At 37.1% G+C, this 23,246-nt stretch overlaps 2 protein-coding genes across 2 annotated transcripts; one reads left to right on the top strand and one right to left on the bottom strand.

The window, feature by feature from the left end:
• Positions 1-2,732: 2,732 nt before the first annotated feature.
• Positions 2,733-6,992, top strand: cuedc2 (CUE domain containing 2). The gene is made up of 9 exons (XM_032553326.1): positions 2,733-2,857; positions 3,458-3,545; positions 4,756-4,899; positions 5,006-5,067; positions 5,163-5,287; positions 5,390-5,557; positions 6,045-6,109; positions 6,192-6,252; positions 6,332-6,992. The coding sequence occupies exons 2-9, from the start codon at positions 3,472-3,474 to the stop codon at positions 6,476-6,478; spliced, it is 846 nt and encodes a 281-aa protein (XP_032409217.1). The 5' UTR covers positions 2,733-2,857; positions 3,458-3,471; the 3' UTR covers positions 6,479-6,992.
• Positions 6,993-9,612: 2,620 nt separating this feature from the next.
• On the bottom strand, positions 9,613-19,350 carry hif1an (hypoxia inducible factor 1 subunit alpha inhibitor). Its single transcript, XM_032553325.1, has 8 exons — positions 18,904-19,350; positions 14,290-14,540; positions 13,722-13,870; positions 12,930-13,075; positions 12,733-12,839; positions 11,773-11,836; positions 11,574-11,684; positions 9,613-11,269 (listed from the first exon to the last, which is right to left on the bottom strand). The coding sequence occupies exons 1-8, from the start codon at positions 19,081-19,083 to the stop codon at positions 11,213-11,215; spliced, it is 1,065 nt and encodes a 354-aa protein (XP_032409216.1). The 5' UTR covers positions 19,084-19,350; the 3' UTR covers positions 9,613-11,212.
• Positions 19,351-23,246: the final 3,896 nt, after the last annotated feature.

Genomic DNA, 23,246 nt, shown 5'->3' on the forward strand with positions numbered 1-23,246 from the left:
TAGGCTAAATACGTTGCCATGGTTATATGCTCTTCCTCTGTTGCCCCTCACTGAACCAACACAAATGCACACCTCTGCACCATTCTGCAAAAAAAAAAAAGAGAAAGAAAAAAAAATTCAGATGAGGTCTGACCAGCCTAAATGTACAAAATGTCAAACTTGAAATGGCTAAAATCAAACTAGATTCCTTAAAAACACATAAATAACTATTTGTATTGGCGCCAAGTCATATGCTTTTAATCAGATATTAACATCATCAGCTGCCACACCTGGCGAACCCCAGTGTTTTCTAGTCACACTACAGAGTGGCTGTACTGCCCATTCTCACTTCATGGGCTTGCAAAAATGCAAAAGAAGACACCTTTATGCAGCTGAGATCATTTGTGATTGTTTTGGGGCCTTTTAAAACATTCATCCGGTGTGCAGTCAAGAGCAGAACATCATGTATAATAATATTATGAAAATGTAATTTTTAAAAATCACTAAAACCACTAAATTCTAGCATATTATTAATGAAAACATGTTTATTTAACTGTTTATTTACTTGTCTATAAATCATCATTAATTACCATTAATTCAACAGAAATGTTTCCGGTATTTCTTCAATGAACGATCGCAACGTGATGATATAAAATGTCTTAATGCTGCCATCTAGTGCTCAAACATGTTCATGTTAAAATAAAGCAAAAGCAGAACGCTGCTTTATCTCCAGCACGCTAGTTCAGCATGGGTTATTCTGAAAAGAAATAATTATGATTAAGAGGAGAGAAAAAGCTTAATAAGATACAGTGTGTGTCAACATTTATTTCTGACTGAAACTCATCATGGCACTGCCGTTAAGAGCCCTATTATCTATGTGAAAGTGAAAGAAAGGTCTAAATAGATGTTGATCTGTGGTATTCTTTTGAGTTACAATTATGTCATGATATTATAGTTAAACAGTTTTCAGGCTGTTGTTGGAATAATGCTGTAAACACACGAGGGGAACATAAAACCGAGGAGGTTGATGGAAAGCAACGTCTCGTTACCTCAGTCGCACCCGTCTAGCCATGAGCTCAGAGTTGAAACAGAGGTCAGCCAAGATGCGAATGGCTCCTGTTTGTTTTATCAGGTGCATGTACCATATTTCCCGATGAAATACTACAGTTGGCAAGAGACACTCCCACGCAGCTGAGGAAACAATTGACCTGTCATTAATGATTCACAGGTACATATCTGCTATAATACCAACACAGGCGGACGTAACTGAAGAAGGCTCTGATGGCATCATTGATGGTGCCTCAGATAACACCTTGATCATCAACTATGCATGGATCTGGCAAAAGATAATAAGATAATGTCCAAGTGAGAGTAGACTTTTTACCAACCCAAGGTCGGTGAGACCAGCAGTAGGACAGAGAGGCAGAAAGCAGAGACAGATCATCAAACACTTATAAGGAAACAGAGGCTAAAATTGCACTGACATTTGTTGGTAAACACTTGCTAGAGTGCATCATGAAATATGACCTGAAATATGCATGTGGCCAATATGACCTGAGAACTTCAGAGGCCCTGGAAAGCAGCTTCTAAAAATACATATATGTTTTATATATATATATATATATATATATATATATATATATATATATATATATAGTTATATATAACTTTTATTGTTATATATAACAATAAGTCAAACTGATAAGTGACAACCAAATGGAAAAAATGAAGAAAATTTCAATTGTAACATGAACACTGCAAAACAATCAAAGTGGTATTACGCAAAACCAGGAAGCAGAGCAAACAACCAAAGACACAGAGCTGACGGAAACAAGAGATGGAATAAAAACATAATGAAAACAAAGATGATTAAAATGTTGTCAAAACTGAATTTAAAAATTCTATACAAACACGACCACTTACCTGAAAGAGAGATCAAACACATACAATGACAATATGAATTGTGAGCAATATGACTGGAAAAAAAACTACTCAACTCAAAATTACAGAAAAGTACTGTTATAATAAAAAACACTGATTCTCAATTAATGCAAGATATCACTAGTTATTTTGTGATTCACCTTTTCTTTCCTTGTTTAGGAGCATGTTTCATCTCACTTTTTGGTGACTTTGTAAGAATACTATTTTTATTTAGTCACATTTTGCTTTTTGCCTAGCAAAAGTATTCACACCTGTTTAACTTTCCATGTCATATAGGAAATGCACACAGATTTTACTGGATGCAACTGCTCTGTCTTACAAGTATATTTTATATAGTCTACAAAGTTTAGCATTCTAGTAAAGGTGGGGTGAATGCAAATTGATGCCACAATTTCCAGAGCTTTGATTGTGTTTGTTTGTTTTGTTTTTCTTTTACTTTACAATTATGCATCATTTTTGTTGATTTACGTATCACATGACAAAAAGTTGAAAACACTCAAAGAAAGGTGCTATTTGTCATCTAATTTCTCAAAGTTTTCTGATGTCTTTAGGTTTGATTTTGTGTGCCATGATTGTTTCCAGGTAATTCAGAACAAAAAAAGAGAGTTTGCAGTGTCCTCGGCATTCAGATACTCAGTTTTACACCTCAAGAGCACCTTGTTTATAGATTATTGTTGAGTATTTTTTGTTTTTCTTTCAACCATATCAGATAGTTATGCTTTGTTTTTATATAGCCATGTGTCTGTCTCTTTCGTACCTTTAGCCTATCTCTGATAGGCCTCGCTGTTTACACTTAGAGGAAGTGACGTATTCGACGTTTTGAATCGTGCGGGCTAACGAGATACATCGAGCCTGCATAACCTCTGCACTGTCCATCTTCCCCTTTAACAAATCTGGGGGAAACTGCAAACTTCATGTATCCATAATCTCTGACACGGTGAGTTTTACACCGTCAAAATCGTTTAGTATTAAATAACCCAGATTACAGTTACCAAGGCAACTGCAATTCCTTAGGTTGCTTGCTTGTTGTTTTTGTTAGCTAACAGTGCTAGTTCTCCGTTATGTCTATTATATAATCTTGAGCTTTTTTTACGTACAGTACGTTGTTTGCATGACATTGACGAGTGCAATACTATTAATATGCTTATATTATTTAAAGAGACCTGTTGTAAGTGGTTTATCTTTTGATAACGTAGCCGCTGTAATGACCATTAGCTCTTTAATGTGCTAACAAGACAACAAAGCTAACACAAAAGAGGTCATCATGTTATTCAAATGTTGCTCGATAACATTTACATAAGATAGCTGGAGGATTAGCGTCAACATTCCTAACTTTGATAACAAAGCTTTCGGGAAGACGGGGTTTGTAACACCTCCATTAAAGTCTTAGTCTGCAACCATACTTAATAGATAAGTGGCAGCTTTGAATGACCAACGCGAACCTTGGTTATTTGTCGGTGGCTGCTGTGCAACATGAATACTCTGATCATCTTCTGTGCATCGGCTGCAGCCCGCTAACCTGTATGTCGCTTTATAGCACGGGAGAACAGCATGGACCTCCACAAAATCATCCACAGTGCCCTGCACGAATTTATCCAGACGTACATTCCTGATGCAGATCTCAGGTGGGAAGACTCTCCAGACTTACTATTCTTAACAAAAAATAGTCCTTTTGCAGTGCTGGTTTATGCCAATTTTCCAGGAGCTTCTGGTTACCCCATAGACTTTATCAGAACTGGGAAAACAACAACAGTTTGGTTAACTTGTATCATATCTGCAATAGTATAGCGTCTGTAGGACACTTGAAGTTCATACGCAATGTAAGTAAATATGTCGTCAATATTTTTTGTTAAAACACCGTAGAATATTTTTAGCAGAGTTAGAGAATACATTGAATTCTAATCGTCGTCACAATATCAGTTTGTGAAAAATTACAAAGGACTGAGTGGGTTGATGCAATATTTGGATTGGGTAATATATACCAGGAGTAGTGCATTCAGGCTAAGCATCCCAAATATGCATGTGGCCAATTACATTATATTTTCCAGCCCTTGAAGACGATATCTGGCAGATTTAAGTGTCTCAAATGTTTATTGCAATAGAATAGAAATGTCCTTTATTGTCCCTCTGTGGGGAAAGTCAGGTGTCACAGCAACACGTTAAGTTAAGTGGAGCATGCGCTAAAAAAGTTTTTTTAAAAATTAAATACTCTGCAGGACGGGCAAATTTATAACATAAGACAAAAATACTATACAGTTATTAAAAATAGCATTTTATTAAAAGAAATGTAGCTGAGGAGGATAATTTAAAGAATAACATGTGCATAATCCACATGTCTATTTGTGTGTAAATGACAGACAATTTACAAGAAGTAAAAAAAACTGCAAATAACAGGAGAGTTATAAAGCTTTATTAAGTCTATTGGGAGCAGTTGCAGTACAGCTGCTGTGAGGAAGGATCTGCGGCTTTGTGCACCGAGGATTCAGCAGTACGTTGCTAAATGAGCTCTCCAGTTTACCAACAACTTCTTGCATGTGATGGGAGACATTGCAAAAACAGTGATGGTATTTTAGCCAGAGCTATAGTGAGTAAATTTGGGAGTACTACTACCTGCAAAAGCTGTAACCTTATAAATAAATTTTTATTCACTCTGTGAGCTCATCTTAAAACATTCACAATAAAAAATATAGTTTATACACTATAAATTACAGATTTTCACAAAGCTTCTCAAACAGACTCAAGAAGTTTTACATTTTTTCCATTAGATTTGAAAGTTTAAATTTGAGGGGTTTGGGTTTTTTTTTTGTAAACTAAGACTTAGGTTTTTTTCTTCAGCACACTGGATGATGTTCTTCTGTCGTACATCACTGGGGTCCTGGAGGACCTGGGGTCCCAGCAGAGCGTTGAGGAGAATTTTGATGTGGAGGTCTTTGGAGAAATGCTGGAAGCCTACATACCCGGGTTTGCCGAAATAGACAGGTAACACGGCCACACTCGACATCTGTTCTGATCATGCAAAAGCAAGACCGGTCAGCTGTACTGCTGTCAACTGATGTTGATTAAAGATTATTTTGTTACGCCCTAGTGTCAAAGTCTGTGAAATGATGTTCAGTCTGGCTTCAAAACTGGCCACTGCTCGGACGTCGGGTAAGTGTTAGTTTTTATTTTTCTAAATGATAGCTTTGTGGCAAGCCTGTTTTACAAACAAAGCGTTAAACCTTATCATATGTTACATTTTAAAGAAAACAGTGTGCCTAAGACAGGGACAGAAGAGGTTTCTTTGAAACTTGATGCCCTGACCAGTCAGCCAGAACCAGGACAAGAACCTCCGTGCCTTAAGCCACAGACAGAGGGCGCTACAGCCAAGGTTAACAAGCCAACACACATTAGCACTGACCTCTTCAAGCTTTAAAATAGTTCTTTAATTTTAACTATCCAAATTCAAACCATGAATATGGCCTTTTGTTAGCTGTCAGCGTCTGAGTGGGAGTCCCAAGAGCAGCACCTGCTGGAGATGTTCCCAAAGTGCAGTTTGTCCGAAGCTCGCAGCGCTCTTTCCATCGCCAAAGGAGACATGGAGGAAGCAGTGCGCCTCATCATAGAGGGGGACGTCCAGCTCAGCCCCACTCCTATTAATGTAAGCCTCTCTGTCACAGAGAAACAATTTGCAAAAGTATTCATATCCTATGAATCTATTGATTCTGTCCTGTTATTTGATTGCCACTCTGACAGACCAACAAAAAGTTGTGCTTAATGTTGAGATGAAAGAAAAAGACACAAAGAAACCTTTAGCCCACTGAGTTGTCCTTCGTTCACCAAAATTGCAGTTGCATATTTTTTTAGGAAAGGCTTCTGCCAGCTTTGCACATATAGAGGCAGAAGATTTTCACATTCGTCTTTGCAAAGTTGCTCAACATCAGCCAGTTTGGCTGGAATATCAATATTCTCAATAATTTCAACGGAAATCAGGATGTAAATTTTGAACTCTTACTTATGCAATACGGTCCGTAACATGAAATCCATTCACGTTTCTATTTGTAGCGTAAGTAAAAAGTGGTAAGAGACACGTAGTACGTCTACACGGAACCATAAACGACTAAACCCATCTTATTCTGACGCTTCAGGTAAACCAAGGGAAGAGCATTTCCTCACTTGCAGACCAGAAACTTAAAGAGAGCATCCTGGAGAAGTAAGTGAAACTATTAATATTATGGTTGTGGAACAGAAGTATCCTCACAAGCTAATCAACGTGTTCCATCTGAATTCTACAGGTACATGCTAGTGGACAGTGAGGAAGATAACAAAACCCATCGACCCGTTGCTCCCAAAGACGTACGATTCTGGGTATATTCCCTTTTAATACAATTCTTTGTATTGTGCAATAAAACCTTTTTTTTCCCCCCTTCATCAGGCTCCAAAGAAGCTTGTTCGCTACCATGGTAACCAGGTAGTTACAACAAAAGGAGAGAGATATCAACTTGTGAAGAAAAACGAGACGGACGACATGAAGAAAACCTACGTCAACCTGAAACCGGCCCGAAAGTACAGGTTCCATTGATGACGAGCACAGCACTGTACGAGCAGCTAGTAACCGCATTGTTTACACTACTTCTTCTTTATCCAACTCGTTTAACCAAAACTTGATGTATTCCCTCAAACCCCCAGGTATTAGGAAGCATTTTTCAGTGTGGCAGTGGCTTATTTTTAAAACGTTACTAACCATCATGCCTTGGATAAAGCCGTTGTTTTGAAGTTGCACCGTTGTTGCTTTTTAATCTTTTTTGTCTTTTTGTTCTTTTAAATCAATCGGTTGTGTTCTTGTTTGTGTAATGAACAGCCTATCTGATTTGTTTTGGCCACCTCAGCAGGTCTGATGTCGCACTGACAGCTCTTTTTCTTTCTTCTTTTTTGGGGAAATGTGGATCCATGACTATAATATTAACTTGTGTACACTTCTTTCATCATCTTTGTAAATAAGTGGTGCTGTTGAAGTTTGTTGTGAACATTACAGGTCTTAGTCTATTTTTTCCTTAAGTTTTCATCAAGATTCATAAATTTTGTTGAAGCCTTGAGGTTCAGCGTAGTTTGTGCTGCCCCAAAACTATTACATCTGACAGATTCATTTATTTCTTGCAATGTAGGACAAATATTTAAAAACAAGTCATTCTTGAAGTAATTTAGGATTTACTAGAAAGCTAAATTAATACCTAAGTTTGTTGAACAGTAAATACATTTTTCTAGAGATGGACATGCTATAACACCTTTTTGTGTAGAATATCAAAATACAGGATTGTGGGTATCCCCCAAATAGTGAAATATGAACCTGATGGGCTTCATTTTAAAGTCCAGAATATTTATTTTTGATATATAAATGTTTCAGTATGCAGAATCTTAAATCCATTGCAACTAAGTTTCCAAAAAATGTTGGTTGGCTGCGTAAGATGTACAAGGCAATGATTTGCAAACTTGCCCTAAGCGTTTTATTTACTTTAAAACAGAAATGACATATCATATCTGATATTCATATTTCATTCAAATGATCTTTATTGTTTTTGTTTTTTTAGATAATATGCAATTGTGAGAAACAGAACACCCCATTCAGTTTTCAGCCCTTTCCAAAAGAATGTTCAAATACTGTTGGAAATACCCCCTAATTGCCAGTCTTAATCCTGTTGACTAAAATAACTTCAGTGAGCTGCTTCTTGTAGCCATACATTGGTCTGTGGAAGGTTTTCTCCATTCCTGACTTTCTCTCTGGCAAAAATTTCATCTCTTTCGGTCTTTGTGTGCACACTACATGCTTAAGTGTTACCAGATTTCCTTAGCCTCAAGCCTACAGTTAATGATCCATCCATTTTCTTTACACCCTTGTCCCCAGTGGGTCAGGAGGGGTGCTGGTGCCTATCTCCAGCAAGATATTTCGGCCATTTACTGACCCTGGACAGGTCATAAATCCATTGCAGGGCAACACAGAGACAGACAGGACAAGCAACCATGCGCGCACACACCTAAGGAGAATTTAGAGACCAATTAACCTGGACTGTGGGAGGAAGCCGGAGTACCCAGAGAGAACCCATGCATGCACAGGGAGAACATGCAAACTCCATGCAGAAAGATCCTGGGCCAGGAATTGAACCCAGGACCTTCTTCTGGTGAATATAGGATTATTCACTATATCCACTATAGTGAATAATCATAACTGATAATTCTGTATGTGTTGCATAAAGGAAATTGCTATGTGAAAGTGATCCAGGTTTGTTTTGAGCGATTTTTAACTGTTGCTTTTATTATTATTTACTTAGAAATTGCAACAATGAGGGAGAATTATTTATGCTTGTAGATTTAAATAAAAATGTAAATTAGATCCAAAAATGATGCACATACAAAGATGCTGCATTTTTGAGATATTTTAGGTAATTCTAAATTGACAGTGAAGGGTGTAAAACTAGAATAATTGCTCAAAACAGCCAGTTGTTGGCCTCTAAGCAGATTCATGTGCAACAGAAGGTAAACGTAAAACAGATCTGCACAATAGGGATTCTACAGGGTTTGCAAATCATTATTTTATTTATCTTTAACTTTGGAAACGGGATTGCATTATTGAAGATTTAAGGTTGTGTGCTTTCAGGTAAACATAATACTGCTGTGGTTCTCATCTCATTTGTGTTTGTGTGTGAATTTTGCTTCACCCGAGACTGTTGTAAAAATGAGTGATCGTTTTTATTCTTAGTTGTACATTTAGGACAAATAAGCTGACCCGATTTTCTTTTCCAGGATTTAGTATTTATATTTCGCTCCTATTTGTTGTAAGTAATACGCAGCTGTTTGAAACCTGTGATATATTGTTTCCCTGAATGTAGTATAACAGAACTGGGTGTTCAGATGATGTGATGTTATATTTATCATGCAATGGTGTTATGTAGAGCATGGAGCGGACTTATCTGAAACTGTTAACTAATTTTCTTTTTCTCCTTTTCCATCATGGCTTCAAAAAACTTATGGTAATTTATAGTAAATACATTTTGTAGAGTACCATATGCTTCCTGTTTACGTTCTCACAGAACTCAATACAAGTTATTTAGGTAAATTGGAGTGGACCATTTCAGTCTGCATATTGCCATCTGACAGGGTTCATACGCAGTCTTGGAAAGTGTGGATTTTGCGTTTTCATTTTCAAAGCAAAAATTGAGTTTGGAAAAATTGTTTTCCAGAATCTTTTTTTCCTCCTCCCATTTTCTAAATGACAAAAACCTACTAATGCTTAATAAATGCAGTTTTGTATTAAACATGTTTCTAAGAATTTGTTCCATAATTGTGAAATTCTTCTAATCAGTATTTTGACTTTCGACTCACTGATTAAAGGTGCAGTTATTCAAAAGTTCAAAGAAGCATTTTACTAACAGTTTGTCCTAGAGCCAACTTTACACTTTGGTTGAACTGGAACAGTTCTTGAGCTGGATCTAAAATACCAAATAAACAACCAAAACTTATTTTTTACAAACTAAATATAACATACTTCATTTCTTATTTGACAGGTCTAATTCAGGATTCAATTCCTGATCTAGTGTCATTTTCTTGTCTGATTAAGGCCACAAAAAAGCCATTAAAACACCTCAATTTTACAAAAGAAAAGTTTGATATATATATATATTGAAAACTGAATTACTGAATAAACTTGACATAAAAGGAAACGGTAACAAGTTAACATTTAAACCTTTTAATGCCAAAGTGAAAGCAAACACATTCACCATAATATAGAAAAGTTTAAAATCACCTTCCTTTTTTTGCCATGTATCAGGCAAATGCACTCAGTAAACAATTCACATAAAAAAACCCACCCAGATAAATTTTACACAAGAATTAAAACCATTTGAATAGAGTGCAATTAGTACTCTATTCACCATCAGTTAACAAGATGATGTGCGTCTTGTTAACTGATGCACATCGTGAGTTAACAAGAAGAAAATCTTTGTCAACCAACTTTCTGAACATGAAGCTCAATTTGTTTGGCACGCCAAATAATATTCTGCTTCTTGTTTCACTCGGACCTGAAGCATCGAAAACTTGCTCAGAAATGATTGAAGCAAAGAAACTCTTGTATCGACCTGTCCTAGAGACCTTAAAAGGGACATTTGCAGTAAGTTAAAGGCTGATTAGCATTTACCTTTACACAGGCTGTGGGAAAAAAAGGTCAAAACAAGTGCATGTCAGAACACTGATAACTTAGAGATAACAATAATGGAGCCTAAATGTTGCTTACTGATTATATTTCTAGTTTCCTGTTCTAAAAAATGGAACAGCTTAACAAACTATTTCAAACCTGACCACTAGATGGTGCTTTAAGCTTTGCAACATTTGCTTTTACAAAGCTTCATGCCAGCACTTGGTCTCACTAGTTCAGTCGACTGGTAGAATAGAATTATCATTTGTACCTTTTAACTTGGTGTAATTACAATTTAAGAGAAACTAGTACTAGTTGATAGTACTAGTTGCAACACTTATTTTCAGCAATCCTCTTACTGGATTTTTTGGCTGCAAATCCAATAAAGCACTTAAGATACAAATTAAAGACAACATTTGCTTAACAGGTTAAGCATTTATAAAAATTATTCATATACCTTCAGCTGCATCCTCTGTTTCACAGCCATACATTTATCATCATTATATAGCAACTGATTTTGATATTTTGAAATCATGGCCAGTCTTGCTAATAAATGACTGCACACTAGTACGAAATTACCTAATGTAGATAAATTACCGTAGAACACTCATTTCTAATGTTGTTTTGTGATGAGAATTTAATATTGATTAAGTTTATTACTATATCTATATCTATAAGTTTATTACTTATAGATAAAGTATCTCTTTATATGTTCTCTGTAATATTTTACCCCTCATCTAAACAACAAGTACTCAAAACACTGTTTCCTCACAGACACAAATATTAAAACTTAAGGCCAAAAGCAGAAATTGTAAGACTTAAGGAAACACTGATTCAAGGAAATATGTCTTCATTTCTTCTCACCAAAGGCAAAAAAAAGCATCTTCAAGTTGGATGAAATCCTAATGGTTTAATTCATTTTTCTCCCTTTACTCGGCGCAGTTGTTAAAATAACGGCGTTCTGAGACCGAAGCAGAATTATTTCATTATGGCTGATTACGGCCATGCACTGGCGCTTAGCTCCAATGACAGAATGCACACTAAAAAGAAAGAAAAAAAAACCCACAGACACACACTTCACATGCAAACAGTTTGTGGAGCAGTCCATTCAGCAGTTGCAACGTTGGAGCTCTAACTGAGGCCCTGGTCATATCGCCCTTTGATCATTGTTTTTAGTAACGGCCCGACCTGCAGGGGAGAAAACAGAGGATTTCACAGCAGGACGATCATAGAGTTACATGTGATGTAACTCTCTGTTCTAAACGGCATTTCCACAGTACAAAAATCAAGTTAGCCATGAATATTCACAGTAACTGGGTTGTTGGGAGGGTCAGCGTGCCTGAGGGATTCCAATGTAACTAGTGACCTAAATATAGGTCCTATTTAAATATTCTAGAAACGGACAATGTGACATTCATGTGCAGACAGAGCTCAGATGATAGCTGTAGCTTCTTTTGATGACAGCAAGAATGGCTTAAAACTAAGCATTTACCTCATGGGGATCTCCAAGTGCTTCTCCAAGCATTTTCTCAATATTCCTCATGATGGCAACTTTTTGATGAGCTCGCAGAGGGTACTCTATCTTCTTCGGTGTTGGAGCTCCCTAAATAAAAGAGAAACAGGTTCAAAAAAAGTGTAGTGGGAATGTTACGCATTATGCGACAGTAATGTGATGATTCAAATATACGTACTTTGTACCAGAAGTTAACCGTGATAGTCACTCCGCCGTTCAACAATGACTCGATGTGATGCCACCTTCAAAAACAAGAAAAATATGACTGACTAAAATCTGGAAACACGTCATTTTTTTATTTTGAAGTGAAATTTACATCACAGGTTGCAAAACCCAATCCAAGTGTGTGGTTAAGTGCAGAGTTTCTTTTAATCAACAACAAAACGTAAAAATACTGGAAAATTTTTACCATTTGCTTACCAAGATTTTATACAATTATTTAATTTTAATAATCTGAAAACAGAACATGTTCAAACATTTTTCAACTTTTCCAAAATAAAGTTTTCTTTTTTAGCAACAGGAGACAAATCAGGACTGCAAGAGGACAGGTGAGCTTTAACATTTTGCACAATATCTTAGTGTTCGGACTGCCTGGTGTTTGCACAATCCTGCTAAAACAGCAACCTGAAGGTAGTGCTAATTATATTTTCACATATTTGGAGGTCGACTGCGCTAAGGGTGTTCCACCCCGACATTCTCAGAAATGTTTTCTATGCACCTAAAAACTCCTTCATGTGGGAATGCAATACATCTGGTTTTCCTGAGAAAAGCTAAATGAAACGCCACACTCATCTGGTGCAGAATCACTGGCTTTCTGAGGTTAGTGTGTGCTTAGTGAGCTCAGCTGTGTTTCTCCACAGAGTTGGTATATGGCTTCCACCTTGTGTAATACAGTTTCAGGTAACATCACTGGAAGCAGCAGACTCTAATTACAGGATGCAATCAAAGCGAAATCTATTTTCATCTAGTGCTGCATATTCTGTTGATAAAGTAGTAGATGCACTGATGGTTGAACTCTTTGATGGTTAAAAGTATAAAGATCAAAAGGTTTTAAAAAATGGTGGAAGGGAGAAAACCTTCTATTCCCATAATATTGCATTTATTATTTTTTTTTTAATTAAGAGGAAGCACATCTTACCAATACATAGGGATGTAGAGAACATCTCCAGGTCCCACAACAGTTTCATAGCCAACAATGTTTTTAAAATTTGGAAACTTCTCATAGTTAGGGTTATCAAAATCAACCTAAAATAGAAAGAAAGTTGGTGAAAAAATATGAACAAGCCTATTAGCAAAATTTGCCAAACCTTAAATCAAGTAAGCAGCTTAACTTACTTGGCTCTGTCTGTCACACGGGTGATGGACAGGGTAAGGATAGAGACACTCAAACTGGTCTGGGGGGAAGAGGATGCATCTCTTATGGCCTTTTATCTGTGCAAAGAAGTTCTGCTGCTCGTCATAATGTGCTGGTGTCACATTGCCTGAGAAAATGATAACATATACAGTAATGTGAAAAAAAAAAGAAAACCTATGAGGCTTGGAAACAGTAAAATAGATATGTCTTTGGCATCTTGTGTGATGGAGCAGAAGCTGAAGGAAAATGGATTATGTTATTTAATTTTTTTTTTTTTTTTTTTACAAATAAAAACTACCTTTCACTTCACCTACACATTTGAGTGACTGTCTCTATCAGCTCTGCACATCTCAGTCAGACTGGATGGAGAGAATTAGAAGCAAAAATTAGTTTTCCCAAGTCTTGCCACGGATTGTTTTTAGGTCAGAACTGAGTTCTTCTGAGACAAATAATTGATCTAGATCTGGCTTTATGTTGTGGGTCACTGTCATGCTGGAAGGTGGATGTCTAACTTGTTCTGTTCAGGACTGCCCTACATTTAACTTCATCCATTTTCCCATCAGATTTAGGCAACTACCCTGTCCCAGCTGAAGAAAAGCACATGATGCTACGACCACCATGTTTCACAGACATGGTGTATTCAGGGCGATGAGTACACACCCTGAATACACCATGTCTATTCAGGGCATGCATGCCATTATTCTGCAATTCTAGTATTCTGCCATTTAGGCCATCATGTGTCATGGATTATAGGAAGGAAATGAGAGGCTCACCCTCCATGCCAACCAGCAGCAAGTTGGACGTCAGCGGTCCCCAGTTCAGCGTGGCTTGCTGTCTGTTGATCCAGTTCCAGTTGAAACCAAGAAAATCAACAACAATCTTCTTTCCTACTGTGTCATTCAGTGTTTGCTGCAAATAGACTCTTGAAACACATGAGGAAAGAGACATGCTTTAAGTATGAGTCATGCAGTTTCACATACAGAGGGCTGAAAAACAAGCCCTGGTCCTGCTGGTGTTAAAAATGGTGCAAACAAGAGTGTAAAAAATAAATAAATAAATCACTGCCTGTAGTTTGCAAACACTTGGGGGGGAAAAATTGCATTAATATAAGTGGAAATTATACTAAATAACAGCTACTTTAAGGGTCAGCGAGTTAAAATCAGATGTCTCTTTGGTATCTGATCTGAGTATGAGCTGCCAGATCAGTCAGGTTACAGAAATAAGCCTTCATCACATAACTGCTTAGTCACTTGTTCTGTCACAGGCATATCTTGTCCTCAATACTTTTGGAGGTTAAAACAGCAGAAATGTGCATTTCTCACATCATGTCTGACAACTTACCTATCCTCTCCTCCCTCTTCTTCTCTTTTTTGCATGGTATCCACAAACTCAGAGAATTTCATCTCCATTCGACGAGACTTGGGAACAAAGTCCATAAAGTTGCACATTTTCTTCTCGTCATAGTAGAGGAATTTGTGGTTTTCTGAACTGTAAACGGAGAAGTCTCCATTTCCAATGTTCTCCAGGAGGTATGGGATGTCCCACTTTAGTGCTGGATATACGAGGTTGGTGTCCGTTAAAACCACCGGTTCCTGGAAGAAGATCAGGAATACTTTATTGAAATATTACAACAAAGACTGGTGGTTGCTGTACACCTCAATGCTAAGAAGATCTAATTAAGGATCATTTAAAGTTGTTTTCTTAGCCGCATTTCATAATTAGTTACTTTTGACTTAAGGCATACTTACATACATGTTTCTGTTGTCAGTGTAGCCATGACAGAAATAGCAACTCTTCTAACAGTAATTTCATGTTATACTTTTCAATCATCTGAATATGAGAAAGAATCTGAAGCACACTCTGTTAACAGTAAATAAACCTGCTTACAGTAAATCTATTGAAGGACAACATGCTGTATCACGACAACGTTATCAGATAATGACGTTTTTGAAAACGTGACTGTATTTTGTTGGGGGTGGCGTGTGATAACTAGCGCACTTTATTTTCATCATTACTCGGTGATTATGTCAAAAACGCATGGAATAAGACAAAATATGGGGAAAAAAAAATACTGACTTGCAAGATCAAAACTCTTCCAATCAGCTACCAGTGCATGCTGTCATTTTTGCTCTAATCATATTTAGAGTGTGTCAAAGCTGAATGTTCTTTGTGCCTGGTATTCATGCAAAAAAAATAAAATTTTATAGTAATGAACTTGAACTTTCAAGTAACATTTATTTTACAAGTCACATTTATGCTAACCGAAAAAATAAGGTAGATCACTTAAAAGTTTATCTTTTGGGGGCAATTGAGCATTATTTCCTTCTGATATTTGGTCTCAAAAACTTTTTCCAGGTTTCAAAATAAGCTAAGGGGCAAGAACTGTCCCAGAACTTTAGCTTTTAAAATGCTGTAGATACGACACTGCAGTACCTGTAAGCTTGTATGGTGCTCTCCCAGGATAAATTATTTTACTTGCAACTCTAATGTACCTGCCTGGCACACATTTTTAATTAAAATCAGCAGCAAGGAAACCCTACGTAAAGGGCATATTACATGTAAAATACAGTGAACATTGCTTTAAAGATGTCAATTACTCAATGGATTGTAAAAGCGCAATATTCAAAAGCATTTCATGTGTTGCTGCTTATTTTTTCGTTGTCAATTTCCCAATAATCTGATAAAAAAAAAAACTGATGCAATTGATGTTGTGCATCCTACGCAGAAAATGAGAAGAGTCATCGTCAAAGCTGCAAAACCGTCTCACACAGTGAGTCATGTACATGTTTTAAATCATGCAAAGGAAGTGCAAATTGATTTAAAATAATATCTCGCGATCTGCGTGCACGTGAGTCGCGCGCACGACCGCACACACCCGCAGCTCGGAGGCCTACGTGACAACCCGAACGTAGCCCGCTGTGCGCGCTCCCGCTGTGCGCGCTCCCGCTGCTCGGCTGCCTGAGCTGGCTCTCGGTTTCACTTTCATCGGAGGACGCTGAACTCTGCGGCTGCGAGGAGATGATGTGGTTGGAGGACTGTTTAAGCGTACCGGTCTGCGTTGAGTTTGGCTTTTCCGCTTATCATTAGCTGCAGTGGTAAAAGATTATGTTCCGCGACTTATCAGTCTTGGTTAAATGACGCAGGGATGAGCCTCGTAGTATTAATGTGATGCATCTATACAACCTGTATGCAGAATAGCCAGGTGTTCAAAGAAGCCTTCTTTCCAGTTGATAATCAATTTGGACCTGCTTTTAATTATTAACGAAATAGCTGAATGAATGAACACGTGAGGCAAAACGACATAAGTTCTAGCTTTAATATTCCATTCATCAAACCTAACATCTGTCATTTAATCTACAACTAATATTTAAAGTCATGTTGCCTTTTAAACTCCATCAAGTTTTGGGTATGAACATCTGAAAACTATCTCCAACAGGAAGGACTTAAAGGCGAATGTTTAACACATCTGTCAGCAACAGACGTACACAGGAAAAGCTCACATTCAGCACTAGCTCAAGTTGTATTTGCATCACTTGAGCCAGTTTTTGAAGGTCATTTAGAAAGGAGTTCACGTTTACGCAGTGATTAAAACTATTCTTGTAAAATAGTTCTCAGGAGATGAACATTGTAGTAGGTTTGTGTAACAGAGCCATATAAAGCAGGGTAGGAAAAGGAAACCTGCTCCCTTTTGAGAAGATGCCGGATCTACTGTCTCTAGATTACAACATGTATCTCTGTCTGTATTTGGATTACACAAAAGATGAAATCTTAAGCAACACATAAACCTTGGGACAATGCAAACAGCTCATGGAAGCCCAGGGTGTTTGTGAATATTTGGGCGACAAACCTGGGCCACTTCATTTTTTAATCAAGTAATATACTCTCTTTAAAATCCTAAGAGAACAATGTCCTCTGCAGAGAATTCACTATGAAGTCATAATGCTATATCATGTTGCATCAAAGCAGAGTGCCAGAATTCTCCTAGCTTTGAATCATAAAAAACAAAGGAAGACCAGAAAACCACCATCTTAAATAAATGAGAGGTAGGTCACTGGAAGCTTTTGGAGACAGGTAAAATGGGCTAAATTTCATTTGAAACTCAAACAGCAGCACATTCATGAATAATGAAAGACCCAAAGGGAAATGTAAACAAAGGCTGTCTGTCCTGAACAGACACACCTACCACATAAAATATTTCTGTTAAAACAAATGGCAGTGAAAACAAACAGTAATATGAAGGATGTCTGTTGTGTTCAAATGTCCTATTTCGTTCTTACACGTTTAACGTGCTTGTAATGAGTTGGAGAAATCAAGAGTTTCAGAGCAGTGTACATCCAAAGAGCCTCCGTCTGTGGATGTGCACTGCTAGTCAGCTGGCTAAAAGAACGACGTCACCTGCTTCCCTCATGTACAAAAAAAGTCAACTCATTCAGCTGTTAACGCAACGTTGTTTTAAAACAGCAGGATTATTTTAACAAACAGGACAAAAACATGGTATAAAATGGCAAGCAATAAAAAAAAAAATATTTGAAACTTTTAGCTTGTGTTTACTCTAAAATGTTACTATGAAAAAATTTTACTACACCACTTAGAATTATTTCATATTTAACACTTTCATCAGTAAAAGCAAGCATTTCCATTTGCTACCAATGACTCTTTTGGCTTATTTGATCTAAGGAAAGTAGTAAAAAATCTTCTCAGATCAGTTTTTTGTTCTATGTAAATTCTTCAGGATTAAACATCTATGTGTCTCACTGGAGTCAGCAGGTGCACTCAAGCCGCTGATCAATACTCTAGATTTAGCTGACCTAGATACTCAACGGGCTTCAGTTTTGTCTGAATGAAATAAAAGTAAAAGTACTACTTAATATTGCTTTAAAATTAGACTTATTCACTGTAAACAATTTCTTACTTCTCCAGTCTGAAAATTGGCAACCAGAAACAGAGAAATAAAATAGGTTTTTATACGAATTACACAGCACAATGCAAACCATTTACATAAACTCCTTTGCACAGGAGGAGTTTGTTCTCCAAATTCTAAAACAATACTTCTGACTGAATTTTCTAACTCAAATCTACACAGCTTTTGACCCATAAGTATAAAAACATACAAGACTTGTGACCCCAACTACTGATTTATTTTTTTGTAAGTCAGTTACACAAGGACATAGCACAGGAGCAACAGCAAATATGTAGTTCATATCTATTAAAAATTGCTGGGTTTTTTTCATATTTATCTCATGTTAGACTTACAGTATATGAATGAATAAATGTTAGTTATGTCCCAAGCTTTGGAGACCACTGTCTTCCGTGACAGATTCTGTATGGTTTATATTCTGTTTGTAAAACATTTAAAGCCATTACTTTTATATATTGTTTAGCATTAAAAACCAGGTAATTGTTAAAGTGTGCCAGGTCCAGTTGAAACTGTTGACCTAAAGAGGTTGAGACAAAAAAAGGAATAAAATGTCCTTTTTCAGTTTCTGAACAAGAAAATAAAAGTACAGACCTCTAAAATAATAAACCCAAGACGTAAAGAGTCAAATAACACATAAAAGGTCATCTAAATGTAGATTTTAAAAAAAACTCTTTGTTTTTAGAAAACTGCATGAGGAAGTCTGGAAAGCTGTGGCATTTTTCCTTTCTTAGCTTTCTTTTATTATATATAACTAACCATACCAGAAAAATAAAAGATAACCCGAGACAATATAGAAACATTGTGTATATATCAGAAAAGGAAATAAAATACTTCTTATGCTCTCCGATAACTTACTTTCACTATCATTAACCTCAGTGTTCGTGTTTATAATTTTTATTTTGAGCCGGGCTTATTTTTCAAGTTCACGTTTGCATTTTTCAACATTAAATGTTCGACGATTCTTTAAACTATAACGAAAAGAAGATTTGTTTAAATGAAAATAAAGTTCCAGTAACCTAACCCTGCAGCTGTGTTACCTCGTTGTTTATAAGCATCTCTGCTCTGGGATCCGTGCAAGACAGCCGGGGAATGGGCTTGGTGGGGAACGAGTATTTTCGGAGCTGGGACTCATCCCATTCCCGGCTGTGGACGTCGGAGAAAGCCGCTCCGTCGTCACTTGTCGCCGCATCGACCTCCACAACAGTCGCCGCTGCCATAGTGGTTCGGCGAGCCCCGCTTTAGCTGCTGTACCTCGATCCACCTCACAATGAAAGCGTCCACCAGCTTCTCCGTTCTTTTTTTTGTATATTCATATAAATATACAGCGGAACTACCTGGGCAGCCTCCCTCCCTGCTCAGGTTTATTGAGGGATAAAATAAAACGAGAGGGCTCTTACCGCCCAGTGAGCGTTTCACCACGGACCTGTTCCGTGCATGAATGTTTACACGCTGTGGTGACAGGCAGGGAGCAAACAAAACTACACGGGATACAAAATACGCAGGAAGCCGTTTTGATTAATTCAGGCACAGAATATTCTACAGCGACACCTAGCGTCCGGGGTAAACTGGTGCGAAATATTTTCAAGTTCATCCGAATTAATTATACAATGGAAAGTTAATTTATTTTAGTTATTCTGTCGAAGAAAGATAACACTCAAACAGTGTATATATTTAAAATGGTCCTTCCTTTACTCTGTACTTTCTGGCTTTCAACTACCTAGAAACGAAAGCTTTTTTTAATTCCTAAAAGCTTTCTGATCTATATATCACAATGATCTATATATTATTGTAATATATATAGATCATCATAATGATCTATATATCTATAGATAAATAGATCAGAGGGAAAACAACATGCGACAATAACATGCTTTTGCAATTTGATCTATAGATTTATAGATCATATTGCAAAAGCATGTTATTGCCACAAGAGGGAGCAATTTCTTTGTTTTTCCTTATTAGTTACCACAAGATCACAATTTAATATTGCAATGTGCTGGTTAACTAAAGATTTCTTTTCAACTTAAGATATATAATATATAAGTGAATACTTTTATTTAATATAAATGGCATAACTCTACTTCATAAAACTTTGAAGTCTTTAAAAATATTGGGGCATGATATATACTTCCATTGTGAGGTCACTAAGCCTGGGAAAGTATTAAATTTGTTTTTTGGTTGGTTTTTGGGGGGTGAGGGTTTGCATGTTTTGCCATGTTTCAAATGGAACTTGTGTATTTATACTTTTAAAATTAGCTTAAAAAGACTGCGAAGTTTACTGTTTAAATCTGAAAAACTTTGACAGTAAAACTGTGTCCTGTACATGCATGTAAGCAGAACAATCAAGAAAATAAATCTCTTTAATCGTATAAACAAACTCTACATATTAATTTTGAAAAAAATACGACAGCCTAAAATTAAAGTTTTAATTTTGGGAAAGTCTGGAGATTACTGTCTCATTACAAAGTACTTTCACAACAAAAGCATTTTGATCCATTTAACCTGTTTATCTTTCCTTAAACTCTGGTCAGTTTTCGTATGAAGAAAATCCAAAATGTTATTGTAGGAATTATGTGTTCATGCCAGGGTGATGCAAAGTGTGTGTTTCCCCTACACCTTGTGTTTTTTATGTAAAGGGAGTTGAACTGTAGCTTCCTATGAGGTCCAGTGTGTCCTCTGAATGACGTGAAAATCTACAAAAACGGCTTCTAAAGGCTTTCCTTCAACAATAAATTTCTTTAATATAGGTCTGATTTGTGATTTTGCACTGCAATGGTTGTGTTAATAGATTTCCTCACCTGAGCTGTAGATCTGTGTAGATCCCAGGGATATAAAAATAAAGTGGGTGGAATAAAAATGATTGTCACACATTTCAGTTCTTTTCTTTGGGAAAAAAAATATAATTCTCCAATCAAAATTTTGTACCAAGTTGCGTTGGTGTAAACCAATTTGTTTAGCGTTACCTTCAATTACTGACTGGAACATTAATTGTAGTAAGTATTCCAACTTTTCACCGCTTTCCATCACTGCAATGTAATGCTTCTTGCTTGTTTGTATTTCACATTTCCATCACGTAAGGCACAAATTAACTTGCTTTGCCTAAAATCTCACTGAAGTCCCTAGCACAAGCAGCAGCGTAAAGGGGACAGGGAACACAAACCGAACAAAACTGTAACAGAACTGTAACAAAAGCAGGAGATCTCAATCAAATCTCACAACATGCAAATAGCAGTGACATCTTATGAGCTGTAGAGAAGATGCTTTGTTATCCAGACAAATGAGGCTCCAAGTAGGTCAAAAGATAATCAAATATAGTTGACTTTATAAAATAAAATTTTGATACTCTAGAGATAAAACCAATATTTTGCTTTGACAATTTTCCAGGAGCACAAGCCTGCCAACACTCATTTTAATTGATCCAGCAGGACATAAGGTAATAAAATTATGGAGTTACATCACATGAGACAGCACGTTATCTTGTTTTAATCATTTCGAATGCTAGGTTGCAACCCGGCTTGTCTATTTCTGGATGAAAATGTTTGGATAACAAAAGCTAAGCAAATACCTTTGAAATCTTGGACTAATATTTACTCGTGGTCATCACAGCCCTGCCATTACTGCTCAATCGCTGTTCATGTGATCACAGAGGAGTACGCTCTGTACCTTGCTCCTGTGCACTGATTAACTGATGAAGACTTGCTTTAAATATCACCCTGGCTTTGATGTAGATGTGATGCTTCCTATCAGTCACTTTGGTCATTGCCATTTTGCAGTTTTGATCTTTAAGGGATGGAATAAGCACACGGCGCCCCATTTCAGTTTGGTGATTCAGCAGCATTTCCTGTCAAGTCATGTGTGTTTTCTCTTAAATAAGGACTTAAGGGCAGATTTAAATTGCAGGCACCGGGTGAGGCTCCCTGTTGGGTTCCCATGCCCGGTGTTTCCTGTGCAGATCAGTGAGGTGACCTGAGCAGAGCTGATCCCCTTCACCCTCACCTCTCGCCCCCATTCTTTGGAGATACCAGTAACTAGGAGGTAGGACTCCCCAGCGAGCCTCAAGAAGCTTAGATCTCATTTCCGCAGATTCCAATACACCTATCTACCTTTGCCGTCCCTTTTCCATCTGCTGAAACAGCATCTATTCGAGAGCCACTGAATGCTCCATAGAAGCATTATGTAACAGATGAAAAGCAAGCGCTTTTCATTATTAATGATGGAATTTCACAAAGTTACATAAATGGAGAAATAGAAGTGGCACCCAACTTTTTCTGAATTTTGTAGCTTGTTCAGGTGCCTTTTCATCTGTACTCATCTGCTTTCTCTCACATTCACTCTGACCCTCGCCCCCTTTAGGTGTTGTGGGTCTAAAACCTCCAAGTCAAAAATCCCATTAGTCAAGGATTCTGAGAGGGATTATGAGTCTTTTTCCCAGCTTCTAGCACACAAAATATCACCCGTTAGCTGAAAGATACAAGTTCCTGATACAAAGTTCTGGCTTTTTTAGTGTGACCTTACATTTTAAAGGAAGATTTATGGAAATGAAACCAAACATTTGATATTTTATAGTGTCACTAAGATATTCTAAACTATGTAGGACAATAACCTAACATCTGTTATTTCTTTGCATGTTAGGCTAAAATTGCATCGCAAATCTGTTAGCACACTCATCTGCCTGAATTCCCGGCGTTCCTCTGGTTTTGTCACCTCTCCTCCCTTCACCTTGCACAAACGTTTCATCACAGATTGGACATGGCAGAGTCGGCCTGGTAGACGGAAGTTTTGGCCCCACGGTCAGAGGTCGTGTCACTCCCTGCGTGGGGGTAGATTGTGCGTTTGAGTCATGATTGGCGTTATGTGCCGTTTTACATGTTCATCCAACTTGTTCACCACACAAAACTGAGAAGAAAGCTTTAGAGAAACCAGAAAAGAAAGACTTGTGGCTAGTGTGTATTATCTGGAACAGTGGGATTATGGCCCCTTTTTCATCTCAGATAAAGTCAACAAATGATTTCAGCACTAACAGGTGATATTAATACTCATTTTCCAGAGGCTAAAAACAAAATGATTTCAGATATACTGTTATGTGCAAAAGCCTTAAAACACAATTTTTAAAAATATTTCACTTCCCATGAAACAGGCTTTGTTGGAATGTTTAAGCAAGATCATGCTTTATACATTCCTCAGGTTTTCTGAAGGTATTTCAGTAATAGACTTTTTATCAGTTATTGTAAATGTTTGATGGTAAATGCTGCTCCCAACATTATGGCACAAGATGTTATCAGGTTTTTAACAGAGGGCAAGATTATCTTAAACAGGTGTTTTCCCTTCATAAATTAAATCATCATTTTTGTATTTACTATTTGTCATCCATTAAAGTTAG

This window comes from Xiphophorus hellerii, chromosome 22 (genome assembly GCF_003331165.1).
Source record: "Xiphophorus hellerii strain 12219 chromosome 22, Xiphophorus_hellerii-4.1, whole genome shotgun sequence".
NCBI classification, from domain to species: domain Eukaryota; kingdom Metazoa; phylum Chordata; class Actinopteri; order Cyprinodontiformes; family Poeciliidae; genus Xiphophorus; species Xiphophorus hellerii.

Coding starts and splice junctions, on each gene's coding strand:
- hif1an (XM_032553325.1), bottom strand. CDS start 19,083: ATGGCAGCGGCGACTGTTGTGGAGGTCGATGCGGCGACAAGTGACGAC. Junction 14,541..18,903: donor AGATGCTTATAAACAACGAG/GTAACACAGCTG, acceptor ATCTTCTTCCAG/GAACCGGTGGTTTTAACGGA. Junction 12,840..12,929: donor CGTGTGACAGACAGAGCCAA/GTAAGTTAAGCT, acceptor TTTCTATTTTAG/GTTGATTTTGATAACCCTAA.
- cuedc2 (XM_032553326.1), top strand. CDS start 3,472: ATGGACCTCCACAAAATCATCCACAGTGCCCTGCACGAATTTATCCAG. Junction 5,068..5,162: donor GGCCACTGCTCGGACGTCGG/GTAAGTGTTAGT, acceptor TACATTTTAAAG/AAAACAGTGTGCCTAAGACA. Junction 5,558..6,044: donor TCAGCCCCACTCCTATTAAT/GTAAGCCTCTCT, acceptor CTGACGCTTCAG/GTAAACCAAGGGAAGAGCAT.